The following is a 15,471-nucleotide window of genomic DNA, read 5'->3' on the forward strand; positions in this document are numbered from 1 at the left end:
TAAATTTGAATAATCTGAACTTGTATCTAACTAAAATGAGTATTCATACCAAATATTTGCAGGAGTGTCTTTTCTGAATGCAGTAAATTTTCCAAAATGAAACCTCATATTTAATGCACACTCCAGGCATGATAAAATGTACTGCAGGAGCTGCTGATGCATTACAATCTTAGTTATTTTCATCATTTATTCATACAGTCTTAAACAAAGAGCCAAATGATACTTCAAAGCTTTTCTGTAGCTTGTTTATGTACTGGAAAAGCAGCTACTTTTTTTTTAATGCATATTTCCAGTTCTATAATTTATAGGGTGACTGGAAAGAACTATATTTGTTAAAGTTGCATGTGACATTTAATTTTATTCAAGCTCTCTTTTTACTTCAGATAAGTTTCAATGGAAGTGAAGGGAGGCGAAGAAGGAGGCGATCCTCGGATTCTGACAGCGATTCAGCTTCTGATGGGAAACGTCCCAAAAAGCGGGGGAGACCTCGGACAATTCCTCGTGAAAATATTAAGGGATTTAGTGATGCTGAGATTCGAAGGTATGCTTTTTAATATAGATCAGATTGATGAGCACAATAAAACTGCCTTTTCTTTTTCATCCAATGCCACAAGGATTACTTTTATCTACTAAACTCCAAAAAAGATCCTTTCATAAAATATTAATAGTTTGGAGGCTTGCTCAAGTATATATCTATTTAATGCATGAAAAATGATCTTCCTTGTGTGCCCAGATTCAAATTTTGTTAAAGGGCATGTAACACAGCTAACCTGAAAGGCAAAAGAACATTTCAGTTTGTGAAATTTCCTGGACCAACAACAATCGATTCCTAAACATGTCTGTTTTTTTAAATAATTAAGAATAAAAGGTAAAATTTTCCTTCAAGGGACAATACATATGAAATCCATGATATAACACCATAGTAAGCCCTCGGTATAATGGATCACACAGGTGGGAGAACAGGGACGGTCCGTTGTTACATATTGTCCACTGTAACCCAATAAGGGGGTTAATATGTGCAGAAATTATTTTGTTTTTTTGGGCGATTTTGCGTGGAAACAGGCCCTTCAGCCCACCGGGTCCGCGCCGACCAGCGATCTCTGCACATTAACACTATCCTACACTCACAAGGTACAATTTACACTTTAAACAAGCCAATTAACCTACAAATCTGTACGCCTTTGGAGTGTGGGAGAAAACCGAAGATCTCGGAGAAAACCCACGCAGGTCATGAGGAGAACGTATAAACTCTGTACAGACAGCACCCGTAGTCAGGATCGAACCCGGTTCACCAGTGCTGTAAGGCAGCACCTCTACCGCTGTACCATCGTGCCGCCTAAACAGCCAATAAACACGCTAAACAGTAAAGGGTGCAAAATATTTAATATAGACTTGCTAATTTACAGCCGCAGAGATACTGGTGGATCGACCTCGGGTGCTCCGTGCAGCAGCATGGGTTACCTCTCGCATTGTGGAGACGTGCGGACTTTTGGCTTTGTTTGGCTTCTTTGAGTCACCGGTGGAGTTTCTACCTTGCTGTGTCAGGGGCCTGCGTTTAATCCTGGCCTCGGGTGCTCCCTTCTCTGGGTGAACTGGTTCTATCCTACACATTGTTGTGTGGAATGGAGTTGATACGCCAAAGCACCGGGGGAGGCGGGGTGTTGGTCGGGCCCGGATCTGTGTCGCTGTGAGGTGAAGCTCTGGTGGCAATTCGCGACCAGTTCTGCTGCAGGCCTGCACTTTGTAGGGACGGGGGGTGCACTGCGGCTCCTGGTAGAAACCCATGCTCTCACAATGTACTTGCCTTTCCAATGTGGGAGGAAAGGTAAAACTATTACAGTAGTCAGGCGGGAGGAAAAATAGAACCACTGTGGTAGTTCTATCCTACACACTGAATTGTCCCTAGTGTATTGAATTGTGTATGGGTGCTCGCTAGGCAGCACTGATTTGGTGTTTCCACGCTGCATCTCTAAACTAAACTAAGCTAAAGTGGTTCAGAAACACCATTCGCTCCCTCCACCTTGTGGTCATTCTGTGAAACAACAAATTCTTTATACAATAGTTTGGTCAGCTGTAACCAAAATCCGTTATAAACAAGTCCGTTTAAATGGGGGTTTACTGTGTTGCAATATATATTAAGATAACATTCTTGTAATTAACCCGCACATGTTTTATTGAGTGACACAATAAGAAGTCTTCGAGTAAAAGTTGAAAAATGACATGCAAAACACATGCAAATAGTAACTGGAATGCTGTGTAAGCACATTTGAATTTAATTTTAATACCTTGAAGTACCACATGAATCACAATTCAGCACTTGTACTCATTTGGGTTTCTTGTAAAGGGTCGATGATGAACCATTGGTTCACATCCCATGCAATTGTTAGTTTAGTAAAGCTATTTTATTTTTTCTAGGTTTATCAAGAGTTACAAGAAGTTTGGCGGACCTCTGGATAGGTATGGTACCCATTACTGTGCAATTTAAAGTAGAAAATAACCAGTAAAACCAGGTTTTACATTTCAAGTTCATTGCATAGTACTTGTGCTTGTATAATATTTGCAAAATATAGTTAAAACTGCTGCATTTTAACATGTTGGATCTTGTACTTTAGGCTAGAAGCAATTGCTCGTGATGCTGAACTGGTCGATAAATCAGAAGTAGACCTCAGGCGATTGGGGGAGCTGGTGCATAACGGTTGCATTAAAGCTCTGCGGGAGTCCAGTGGGCAGGAGAAGACAGGTATACATAAATCTCGATTTAAGTGGATAGGATGGTGGACCATTATGATAAATTAGAACAAGGTATAAATATTTGCATAATATTGCATAAATATTGGCTCTGATTGAAAAGATTGTGAATTTAAGATTCACAGCAGAGACAAGTTCAAAAGTTCAGTTAGCACTTTGCTACAATTGTGGGGAACCTGCTTTATAGAGGTTGTTAAATCAAACCTTCATTTTCCCACCTGGTGATGAAATTGTCGCTGTTATGTGTCTGGTGTCCTGGTAAATTTTTATCATCAAATTCTTGACTAATGTTGGGGAAGTTTTTTGTCACACTGCTGTTAGCGGTATCTTAGAATGAGCAAACTGGCAGTGACTACATTTCATAGATAGCACATTGTATTTTTCTCAAGATTCCAGCACCTGCAGTTTCTTGTATCTCTATCATGCAACCCTGTGATGCAATCCAATAGTATGCGTTCTATGGTGCATGTGTAGAAATTGGTACGAATCGTTGGAAACATGTTGAACCTGTTTCGTCTCCTGAGGAACTAGAGGTGTTGGTGTGCGTTTTTTGGCTGTGGTTTAAATATGATTGGTCCAGGACAAATTGTTGGTGAAATTTACGCCTAGGACCTTGAAACTCTTGACATTTTCCACTTTGGCATCATTAATGCTGATTGGGGTATGTATTCCACCACGCTTCCTGGTCAATAACTAGCTCCTCTGTCTTGTTGAGGTTTGAGGGAGAGGTTGTTGTCTTGACACTAAGCTCTCTCTTCCTGCACTCCATCTCACACCACAGCAGTGTCATCTACAAAATTGTAAAATGAGTTAGAGCAGAATGTGGGCATGCAGTCTTGAGTGTAGAGTATAGTGATGGGCCGAGAACGCAACCTTGTGGAGTATCATTGTTGAGAATTATTGTGAGTTGGGAATTATTGTAATACCGTGGGTTTTAAGAAAGATATTTTAAAATACATGCCCTTGTGAACCACTGTTGAGGAAAGTCCATTATTGGATAAAATGCCAATTATTGCCCACCCCTAGCACTTTCTTTGCAAGATGTCCATTATGATAAATACACACTCTGTATTGGCACTTTTGCCATTTTTTAAAAACATTGATTTCACTTGATTTAATGCAGATTCTGGTTTGGAATCCTCGTCTAAATTTTAATTTTCACATTTTTCATCTATACGTGCCTTTTCCAGTAAAATCCAATGCAATTGTAACATTTTATTTTTTGTCAAAATTTCAAATGGAAAAGTCAATTTTCCAGTAGCCGGGAGAGTTATGGGATTGAGCCTTTTAGGCATGTACATCACTCATTTAACTATTTGCTATAAACACCACTTACGTCATAAAATGAGAACAATTGCTTCACTACCGCCTACTGAAAGGCAACTTGAGATGAGCAGTAAATATGCATGCCCATATCCCAAATGTATTTCATGAAATATTAGGGATTTCATTTTCTTTTCTGCTTTTTTGTGTTCTCCTCCCCATCTGACAAAAAATGCACAAATACTTAATATGTTTGTACTGCTATTGTTGCCTTGATAGCATGTGAACTTTTGCTTTTGAAACAGCTGCCAGACGTGGTAAAGTGAAAGGACCTACCTTCCGCATCTCAGGTGTTCAGGTGAATGCTAAACTCGTTATTGCGCATGAAGAGGAGCTGGCACCTTTGCACAAATCCATTCCACTGGATCCAGAGGATAGGAAGAAGTAAGTTTTTAATAAATTAATTTTATTCTCTCCATTTATAGATGTTTCACTTTCCCAAGCAGCTTCCGAATGCCTTGGATTCAGATCATTTAAAAAAATCCCTGTGCAATGTTAACATGTTAATGCTCATTTGGGGATGTTATAGAATTGTACAAAATCATGAGAGGAATAGATCGGGTAGAGTCCCTTGCCCAGAGTAGAGGAATCGAGGACCAGAGGACATGGGTTCAAGGTTCTCTGGATACTTTCAAGAGAGAGCTAGATAGGGCTCTTAAAGATAGCGGACTCAGGGGATATGTGGAGAAGGCAGGAACGATGTACTGATTGGGGATGATCAGCCATGATCACATTGAATGGTGCTGCTGGCTCGAAGTGCTGAATGGCCTACTCCTGCACCTATTGTCTATTGTGAAGGGGAAAAGATTTAATAGAAATCCGAGGGGTAACTTTTTCACACAAAGAGTGGTGGGTGTATGGAACATGCTGCCAGAGGAGGTAGTTTGAGGCAGCAGTTAGACAGTTACATGGGTAGGACAGGTTTGGAGGGATATGAACCATACCAGGGCAGGTGGGACTGGTGTAGCTGGGACATTGTTGGCCGGTGTGGGCAAGTTGGGCCGAAGGGCCTGTTTCCACACTGTATCACTCTATGACTATATGGTCCTCCTTATTCACCGCGATAATGGGGCTCTTATAACTTTTGTATCATCTTTTGTAACATCTTAAATCTACCTTCAATCTCCATGGTTGCTAAGTTAGCTGCTTAATCTCCTAATATTCACCAGCCCTGACAACAACTTCAGACCCCCTTTGCCCTTGTATTCTGATCATCGAGTCAATAAAAGAAAATATTCCTTGCACCTTCTTATCTAGCTTATTTTCCTATCTCTTCAGCCTCGTGAATCTTAGAACATGCAATACAAGACCCCTCTGTTGCCAAGCTATTTGGTATGGTAGCACCTAACATGCGTCATATTGTAGATAGACACAAATTGCTGGAGTAACTCAGCGGGACAGGCAGCATAGAAAATAGGTGCAGGAGGAGGCCATTCAATCTTTCGAGCCATCTATGGAGAGGAATGGGTGACATTTCAAGTCGAGACCCTTCACCTTGTTTGCCTTCCTAAAATGCACCGACTCAATTTATTTCTATGTATTGAATACCATGTACCATATACCAGGTGCAAAATACATAATATAGACTTGCTAACTTACAGCCGCAGAGATACTGGTGGATCGATCTCGGGTGCTCCGTGCAGCAGCATGGGTTACCTCTTGCATTGTGGAGACATGCTGGTTTTTGGCTTCTTTGCGTCACTGGTGGAGTTTCTTCCCTGCTGTGTCAGGGGCCTGGGTTTAATCCTGGCCTCGGGTGCTCCCTTCTCTGGGTGAACTGGTTCTATCCTACACATTGTCGAGTGGAGTTGATATGCCAAAGTACCAGGGGAGGTGGGGTGTCGGTTGGGCCCAGATCTGTGTCGCTGACCCTTCACCTTGTTTGCCTTCCTAAAATGCACCAACTCAATTTATTTCTTTGTATTGAATACCATGTACCATTCTTCTGCTCCTGAATTATTTCTCTGCAGCTGAAAACTTTTGTCTTCACTGTTAATGACACCAATAATTCAGGAATCTTCTGTAAATGTTATAATAGTCTGTGTGTTTATTTCCAAATCATTGTTACATATCATAAAAGCAAGGGACCGAACACAGGGCTCTGTAGAGTAACACAGCTTCCTAGTCACTAATTCCTCCCGACCACTAACATTGTACCATATTTGGCTCCAAACTATATTTTCCCTTGAATAATAGCATGGACATAAAGTGTAAGATAGTAATATCTCAACTATATTGAGGGACAGCTAATACCTTTTGCGACCGGGTCTTGCTGCACAATTTTACTAGGCTGAAAAGTACAGCCAAAAAATCGCGTTTTAAAAACCGCCCCCTCCAAACAGCGCCAAAATCGCGGACCTGGCTGTTCATTTGAAAAAATACATTTTTAATGTAAGAAGAGTAACACAGCTTCCCTTTGTCCCTCTGGCATCCAACACCTCCTCATAGTGGCGCAAAATCTAAAATGCTAGAACATAATAGCAACAATGGTGTAGATGCTCGGTTTAGAGAGTAGGTCCAACAGTCTTTCAGGGCATCAAGGAATGGGAGTCGCCCACAGAGCCAGGAACACAGAAAAATGAATTAATAGTAAGATAGATCCCCATTATCTGTTTCATGAATATTTTGGGAAAATGCATTGTAAAGCCTGAAATGTCCCCTGGTCAGAAACCATTCACATGAATAATTGTTTCTGGCTTTCATTAAACAGAATAATAAGATGTAGATTTGACTTGTAGATTGTAAATGTAGATTATTTTGGCTTGTAAGTTATTTGATACTTCAGAGAGACAATTATTGCAATCATTGAATCAAAAAGTGATGTTGTATTTGTCAATCATTGTGCAACCTCGGTACACTCTTTAAATGTCATGCTTTTCATGTGACGTTCTACCTCAGGTATACCATCCCGTGTCATACGAAAGCCGCCCATTTTGATGTGGAATGGAACAAGGAAGATGACGCCAATCTTTTAATAGGCATCTATGAATATGGATATGGCAGCTGGGAAATGATTAAAATGGATCCTGACCTCAATTTAACACACAAGGTACAAGATTGCTGTAGAAAACAGACCGATTTTGAATTCCGCGTGGTGTCTATTCAAATAGCATTTTTCTCTGCCTGGGTACTGGCGGGGGAAGAAGGACAAGGGACAAAATGGTGTTGTTAAATTCATTTTTATAGCTTAAGATTGTTATTAATACCCAGACCAGTTGGGGAAAGCAGTTCTATAAAGGAGCAATATGTTGGAGGAAGAGTATAAAAGAATTCAATTCAATTCAAGAATTCAATTCAACTTTAATGTCATTGCGCAAATACAAGTACGGGTACAACGAAATGCAGTTTAGCGTCAATCCGTAGTATATTGCAATATAGAAATAAAAGTACAGAAAAAGAAAAAGAAAAGTACACAAAAAGTGATTTTTTGAGATGAGTTTAATTGATTTGGACAGTAGTTATCACCTAAAAATAGAATCAATTTCAACAAGTTATAAATGGGATGATATTTTAATTCTACAACATGTATTTTCTGGTGTAAAATGTTATAAAGAGATTGAGCAGTATAGCATGGAAATAGGCTCTTTGGCTCACCTTGTTCATGGAACCGCCATTTGGCCCAGAGTCCTCTGAACCTTACTATCCATGTATCTGAACAAATGTAATTGTATCTGCTTCTGTAACTTTCTCTGACGGTTCATCTCAGATAAGGACTGTCCGCTGACTGAAGAGGTTGCCCCGAGATCCTCCTTAAATCTTTACCCTCACACCTTAAGCCTATACCAGGGGTGGGGAACCTTTTCATGGTCTAATGCCGCATTAAGTTAGCTGTAATCAGGCCGCATCCAAGAAACTTCAATTAGATATACTTCAAAATGTACATTATTTTGTAAAAATCTAACTACTATGTACTAACTTCAAGAAAATGAAAAAAAAAGTTAATTCTAAGGTTTACTAACCTTTTAATGACTTTGTTGTGTGCTTTTTGTGGGAAAGCATTTGAATATTTGGTTGCAACATGGAGTTATGCAGTTTCAGCTGATCTTCTAGATGGGTATCCGTCATTTGTGGCCTTAAGGGTGTCTTCATTTGGGTTGGGTAGGAGAATAGATTCGGAGCAATAAGTGGTTGAAAAGCAAGAAAGCATTTTTCGTGCATGTTGCCGAAGAAGTGGGTATTCTATTGCATTTTTCCATATTTCAATCCGATCTTTCTTAGCGTCAAATAAGGACTTTAAAATGTCATCTTCTGGGAGCTCAATCAATTCCATCTAGTTCTTTAGGAGCCTTGGAGACATCAACTAGGTGAGGTTGAAATGCTAATTTGAGTCTTGATTCTCAAAGCCAGTGACCTTTCATTGTATTCTTTAATGTCTATAACAGCTGCGTATTCTTCTAATGATTCGCATGAATCCTCCTGCTCATCAATGACCTTCGCTAATTGGGGAAAATGTTCATTTGAAATTTCATTTTGAAGACGAGTTTTGAAAAGAGATGGCTTTTTTCGAAATACTTGGATTTTTTTTGCCACATATCATATATAGACTTAGTTTTACCTTGCAAAGAAACATTCGTCATTTTGCTTTGACATGATATCACACAGAAATGCAGAATATAGAAATCTTCTTTCAATAATTCACATTGCTGATTCTGTTCTTCACGAAATTTAACTATCTGTTCAAGCAAAGATAAACATTTTGCTAACACCTGTCCCTGCGATAGCCAACGCACTTGACAATGATACGGCAAATCCACACTGAATGCCTCATCGTCCAACTTTTAGCATATTACGAAACTGACGATGCCGTGTTGCATTTGCACAAATATAGTTAACAATACTTATAACGTGTTGCAAAGTGTCACTTAAAATAGTAGATTTAGCACAGAGATTTTGCTGATGTAAAATAGAATAAAAAGAAATTAGAGCATCTGGATCTGATAATACCTTTTTTTATCTGTGCAATAAACCCTTCACGTTTTCCTGTCATGGAAAGTGCATCGTCTGTACATACACTCACTAAATTAATCAAATCGGGTCCAACTTCACGACATTTATCTTGAAAGTTGTTGAAGAAATCTATTCCTCGTGTTCTACCCATAAGAGTGCCCAAAGCGAGTAACTCTTCGTAGCAAAGAAAATCTTCTATGGCCCGAATGAAGTATAAAACCTGCGCTGAGTCAGTAGTATCAGTCAGTGACGTGCGGTGAGGTCAATGGCAGGGGAGGCACTGGCTAGTATCAGAGCCAGATTTACACACACATTAACCCAATAGAGGTAGATTAAATTCACCATTCAATTGGCAGGTTGCACAACGACTATTGGTTAGGCGACCGTATGTTTCATATTTCATATCAGCATTCTTTACAACACACGCATACAGGTAAGTTACGTATTCGATTCACGTTTTATAGGCAAATGCAGTTCCACCATTCATACTCATTCAACACAAAATGAAAAAAATATTGCATGGTCTTACCTTTACTTGTAAATTAAGTCCATTTGCCTATCCTTCTGGACAAAGATGTCAGTTACTTTGTTGCAGACTTTATTTTATTTTAGTTTTAACGGTCTCTCCGTCTCAGTAGAGATGATTGCCAGGGATGAAAGTCGTCCTTGGTCAGTCCGATTCCGAATATGTTTTGAGTTGTTTCAAAGCAGAGAACGACCTTTCAACGGACGCTGTTGTGGCTGGTATAGTGAGCACCAGCTGGAGTAACTTTGTCGCCTCGGGAACCGTCTGCATCTGATCATTCTGGGTCAAAAAGCTGAGGAGCTGTCTGGGTGATTTGCATTCGTTCCTCACCATTTGTGAACTATACAATCCGATAAGATCAGCTTTTAGTCTAACAAAGTCAAAGTACCTTGCATACCCAGGCTCTCCAGTTTGGTGTCATCGAAATGTTGTGACATTTCATAAAATTTTGTGCAATTCGACCAAACCAAGGAAAGTTAGCTCACCGAAATGATCAAACCTAGCTTTCATTTGAACATTGATATTGTCCAGCATGTTATAAAACATTATTTTCCTCTCATCTCTGATCGGCTGTTTACTTCAGGCATTGTCTGTCAGGCCAAGTGTGATGCATTTCTGCTCGAATTGACTTTGGTGGCTGGTAAGATTTGAGAATCCATTATAAAGGATGAGGTTACGGAGTACATAAAAGGTCATGTTAAAGTAGGCCAAAGTCAGCATGGCTTTGTGAAGGGGAGGTCTTACCTGACAAATTTGCTGGAATTCTTTGAAGTAAATAGCAGGACAGACAAAGGAGAGTCAGTGGATGTTGTATACCTAGATTTTTAGAAAGCCTTTGAAAATCCTCACCCATTCCTTCTCTCCAGAGAAGCTGCCTGTCCCACTGAGTTAGATAGATTCTTGATTAGTACGGGAGTCAGAGGTTATGGGGAGAAGGCAGGAGAATGGGGTTAGGATGGAGAGATAGATCAGCTATGAATGAATTGCAGAGTAGACTTGATGGGTCGAATGACCTAATTCTACTCCTATCACATGATCTATATGGACTTTAAGGTTCTGCATCATGGTTGCTCAGGAAGGTTAGATCATAGAAACATAGAAAATAGGTGCAGGAGTGGGCCATTCGGCCCTTCGAGCCTGCACCACCATTCAATATGATCATGGATGATCATCCAACTCAGTATCCTGTACCTGCTTTCTCTCCATACCCCCTGATCCCTTTAGCCACAAGAGCCACATCTAACTCCCTCTTAAATATAGCCAATGAACTGGGCTCAACTACCTTCTGTGGCAGAGAATTCCAGAGATTCACTGTGTAAAAAATGTTTTTCTCATCTCAGTCCTCAGTCACTGATTTCCCCTTTATCCTTAAACTGTGACCCCTTGTTCTGGACTTCCCCAACATCGGGAACAATCTTTCTGCATCTAGCCTGTCCAACCCCTTAAGAATTTTGTAAGTTTCTATAAGATTCCCCCCTCAATCTTCTAAATTCTAGTGAGTACAAGCCAAGTCTATCCAGTCTTTCTTCATATGAAAATCCTGACATCCCAGGAATCAGTCTGGTGAACCTCCTCTGTACTCCCTCTATGGCAAGAATGTCCTTCCTCAGATTAGGATACCAAAACTGTACGCAATACTCCAGGTGTAGTCTCACCAAGACCCTGTCCAACTGCAGTAGAACCTCCCTGCTCCTGCACTCAAATCCTTTTGCTATTATTGCTAACATACCATTCGCTTTCTTCACTGCCTGCTGCACCTGCATGCCTACTTTCAATGACTGGTGTACCATGACACCCAGGTCTCGTTGCATCTCCCCTTTTCCTAATCGGCCACCATTCAGGTAATAGTCTACTTTCCTGTTTTTGCCACCAAAGTGGATAACCTCATTCACATTATACTGCAACTGCCATACATTTGCCCACTCACCCAGCCTATCCAAGTCATCTTGCAGCCTCCTAGCATCCTCCTCACAGCTAACACTGTCCCCCTCGCTCACCCTGGATCGCATGGGATCCTGGGTGAGCTGGCAAACTGGATATCAAATTGGCTTCATGGAAGAAGGCAGAGGGTGGTAGTGGAAGGTACACAAAAATGCTGGAGAAACGCAGCGGGTGCAGCAGCATCTATGGAACGAAGGAAATAGGTGACGTTTTGGGCCAAAACCCTTCTTCAGACTGATAGGGGTGGGGGGAGAAGGAATGAAAAAGGGGAGGGGGTGGAGCCCGAGGGCGGGGGGGATAGGAGGAGACAGCTCGAGGGTTAAGGAAGGGGAGGAGACAGCAAGGGCTAGCAAAATTGGGAGAATTTAATGCTCATGCCCGCCGGCTGCAGGCTACCCAAGCGGAGTATGAGGTGCTGTTCCTCCAATTTCCGGTGTTGCTCACTTTGGCAATGGAGGAGACCCAGGACAGAGAGGTCGGATTGGGAATAGGAGGGGGAGTTGAAGTGCTGAGCCACCGGGAGTTCAGGTAGGTTATTGCGGACCGAGCAGAGGTGTTCGGCGAAACGATCGCCCAACCTCCGCTTAGTCTCACCGATGTAAATCAGCTGGCATCTAGAGCAGTGGATGCAGTAGATGAGGTTGGAGAAGATAAAGGTGAACCTTTGTCGCACCTGGAACGACTGCTTGGGTCCTTGAATGGAGTCGAGGGGGGAGGTAAAGGGACAGGTGTTGCATTTCTTGCGGTTGCAACGGAAAGTGCCCGGGGAGGGGGTGGTATGGGAGGGAAGGGAAGAATTGACAAGGGAGTTGCGGAGGGAGCGGTCTTTGCGGAAGGCAGACATGGGGGGGAGATGGGAAAATGTGGCGAGTGGTGGGGTCAAGTTTGAGGTGGCGAAAATGGCGGAGGATGATTTGTTGTATTTGCCGGCTGGTAGGGTGAAAGGTGAGGACCAGGGGGACTCTGCCCTTGTTTTGAGTGCGGGGATGGGGAGAGAGAGCAGTGTTGCGGGGTATGGAAGAGACCCTGGTGCGAGCCTCATCTATGGTGGAGGAGGGGAATCCCCATTCCCTGAAGAGCGAGGACATTTCCGATGCCCTGGTGTGGAACGTCTCATCCTGGGAGCAGATGCGGTGTAGACGGAGGAATTGGGAGTAGGGGATGGAGTCCTTACAGGGGGCAGGGTGGGAAGACGTGTATTCCAGATAGCCATGTGAGTCAGTGGGTTTGTAGTGTATGTCGGTCAGAAGTCTATCCCCTGCGATGGAGATGGTGAGGTCAAGGAAGGGTGCTTTTCAGAATGTTAAATGTTGGTAGGACCTTCAAAGCGAATGGTAGGGTCCTGGGAATTGTTGTATATCAGGGGGATCCAGGAGTACTGGCACATGGTATACTGAAACTGGTGTCACAGGTAGATAGGGTGGTCAAGAAGGCTTTTGGTATTTTAGCCTTCATTGGTCTTTCAACTTTAGAGATACAATGTGGAAACTGTCCCCTTGACCCACTGAGTCTGCGCCGACCAGTGATCACCCCGTACACTAACACTATCCTGCACACTAGGGACAATTTTACTGAAACCAATTAACCTACAAACCTGTACGTATTTGGAGTGTGGGAGGAAACCGGAGCACCTGATGAAACCCCACGCAGTTACAGGGAGAACGTGTAAGCTCGTGCAGGCATCACACATAGTCAGGATTGAACCCGGGTCTCTGGTGCTGTGAGGCAACAACTCTACTGCTGCGCCACTGTGCTGCCCTAAGTGTGGTCTCAACAACAACATATACAGCTGTAATATGCCATCCCGACCCCTGTACTCAGTATCTTGACCAATGAAGGCAGTATGCCAAACACCTTTGCCACCAAGATAGACACAAAAAGCTGAAGTAACTCAGAGACAGCAGCATTTCTGGATAGAAGGAATGGGTGACGTTTTGGATTAAGACATCAGCATCTGCAGTTCCTTCCTACACTTTCTTTGCCACTGTCGGCCTGCATGGCCACTTTCAGGGAACTATGTATAGTAGGTTACTGAGTATAGATCATGAGAGGAATTTTTGTCTCTCCAGCATTTTTGTCTACCTCGGATTCCTATTAAATCTTTTCCCCTTCACCTTGAATGTATGTCCTCTGGTCCTCGATTCCCTTACTTTGGGCAAGAGATTCTGTGCATCCACCCGATCTATTCCTCTCATGATTTTATGCACTTGTATTTATAATATTCTTTAAGATTTCTATGCTCATGGCAATCATATGCATCCTTTAATTCTTGAAATTAGCAACAGGATGTTCCAACTTTTGTACTCCATACCCTTCCCAATAAAGGCTGTGTCAAACTCGTTCACCATACTTTCCACCTGACTCGCCACTTTCAGGAAGTTGTGTACCTGTACTTGTTGATCTCTTTGCTTTTAATGTTAATTGTTCCAACATGTTTTTGTGTTTAGATTTTGCCTGATGATCCGGATAAAAAACCCCAGGCCAAACAATTGCAGACCCGAGCTGACTACCTCATCAAACTTCTAAGTAAAGATCTGGCCAGAAAGGAAGCACAAAGGCTTGCTGAGGTACACAGTGCATTACAGTATTTACTGTTTCAAGTTATCTGCATCATTCATCTATTTCTGTCAGCAGTTGAGGTCGTATGAATGCTAATAAAAGTCTATTTGTTCACGGGATGCGAGTGACAAATCAACGTCACATTTATTCTTGGTAAACTTCTGCAATATTATGCTGCCTCAGTGGCAATAGACTTTTGATGTCATAAGTGATAGGAGTAGCATTAGGCCATTCGGCCCATCAAATCTACTCCACCATTCAATCATGGCAGATCTATCTCTCCCTCCTAATCCCATTCTCCTGCCTTCTCCCCATAACCTCTGACACAGACTGGATAGACTCGGCTTGTACTCGCTATAATTTAGGAGATTGAGGGGGGATCTTATCGAAACTTACAAAATTCTTAAGGGGTTGGATAGGCTAGATGCAGGAAGATTGTTCCCGATGTTGGGGAAGTCCAGGACAAGGGGTCACAGCTTAAGGATAGAGGGGAAATCCTTTAAGACCGAGATGAGAAAAACATTTTTCACACACAGAGTGGTGAATCTCTGGAACTCTCTGCCACAGAGGGTAGTTGAGGCCAGATCATTGGCTATATTTAAGAGGGAGTTAGATGTGGCCCTTGTGGCTAAAGGGATCGGGGGGGTATGGAGAGAAGGCAGGTACGGGATACTGAGTTGGATGATCAGCCATGATCATATTGAATGGCCTACTCCCGAATGGCCTACCTGCACCTATTTTCTATGTATCTATGTACTAATCAAGAATCCTTCTCTGCCTTTAAGATATCCATTGACCTGTCCTCCACAGCCTTCTGTGGCAAAGAATTCCACCCTCTGACTAAATAAATGGTTCCTCATCTCCTTCCTAGAAGAACATCCTTTAATTCAGAGGCTGACATCTAGTCCCAATAGTGGAAACATCCTCTCCACATCCATGTTCAGAGAACATAGTTATATATTTTGATGCTTGAGCTATATGCATGATTGTGAGGCAATTTCTGATGAGGTTTCGTGGATGTGGAAGAAAGGGCAGAGGATTATTTTGCAAGACATGGTAGTTGTTTCTCTTCCACCCCTTGGGGAACCCATTTCAAAAATTTAAATATGTAATTTACCTTAATTTCTAATGCTCCCTCTCCTGCAGTTAACTCGTTCAGTCTGGGCAATTATTGCTGGGTATTCCGATTGATTAAATATGCAAATTGTGGAATCAGTCATCGTCTTACAACTGTTCAGTCCAACTCGTCCAAGTGGACCAAGATGCCCTAACGAACTAGTCCTCTAATACGATCACCACTTGACCTCCTGCAATCCAAGGAATAAAGTTCTAGCCTGCCCAACCTCTCCCTTTGTACAGGTTACCTCCGCCCCAGAAGAAAATCCAAAGGTGCAAAACTCTGAATCTCTGCCGCTTGTACTAACCCT

At 42.1% G+C, this 15,471-nt stretch overlaps 1 protein-coding gene across 6 annotated transcripts in view; it reads left to right on the forward strand.

Annotated features, from left to right (window-relative positions):
• chd1 (chromodomain helicase DNA binding protein 1) overlaps positions 1 to 15,471 on the forward strand; it is a 142,507-nt gene that overhangs the window by 110,103 nt on the left and 16,933 nt on the right. For all 6 annotated transcript variants that reach the window (XM_055633274.1, XM_055633271.1, XM_055633276.1 and 3 more), the window contains 6 exons: positions 384 to 541; positions 2,416 to 2,457; positions 2,613 to 2,740; positions 4,317 to 4,455; positions 6,970 to 7,120; positions 13,933 to 14,052. In XM_055633274.1, the coding sequence (XP_055489249.1) occupies positions 384 to 541; positions 2,416 to 2,457; positions 2,613 to 2,740; positions 4,317 to 4,455; positions 6,970 to 7,120; positions 13,933 to 14,052 (738 nt within the window). The remainder of the gene's footprint in view (positions 1 to 383; positions 542 to 2,415; positions 2,458 to 2,612; positions 2,741 to 4,316; positions 4,456 to 6,969; positions 7,121 to 13,932; positions 14,053 to 15,471) is intronic.

Source organism: Leucoraja erinacea, chromosome 3, assembly GCF_028641065.1.
Source record: "Leucoraja erinacea ecotype New England chromosome 3, Leri_hhj_1, whole genome shotgun sequence".
Lineage (NCBI taxonomy): Eukaryota > Metazoa > Chordata > Chondrichthyes > Rajiformes > Rajidae > Leucoraja > Leucoraja erinaceus.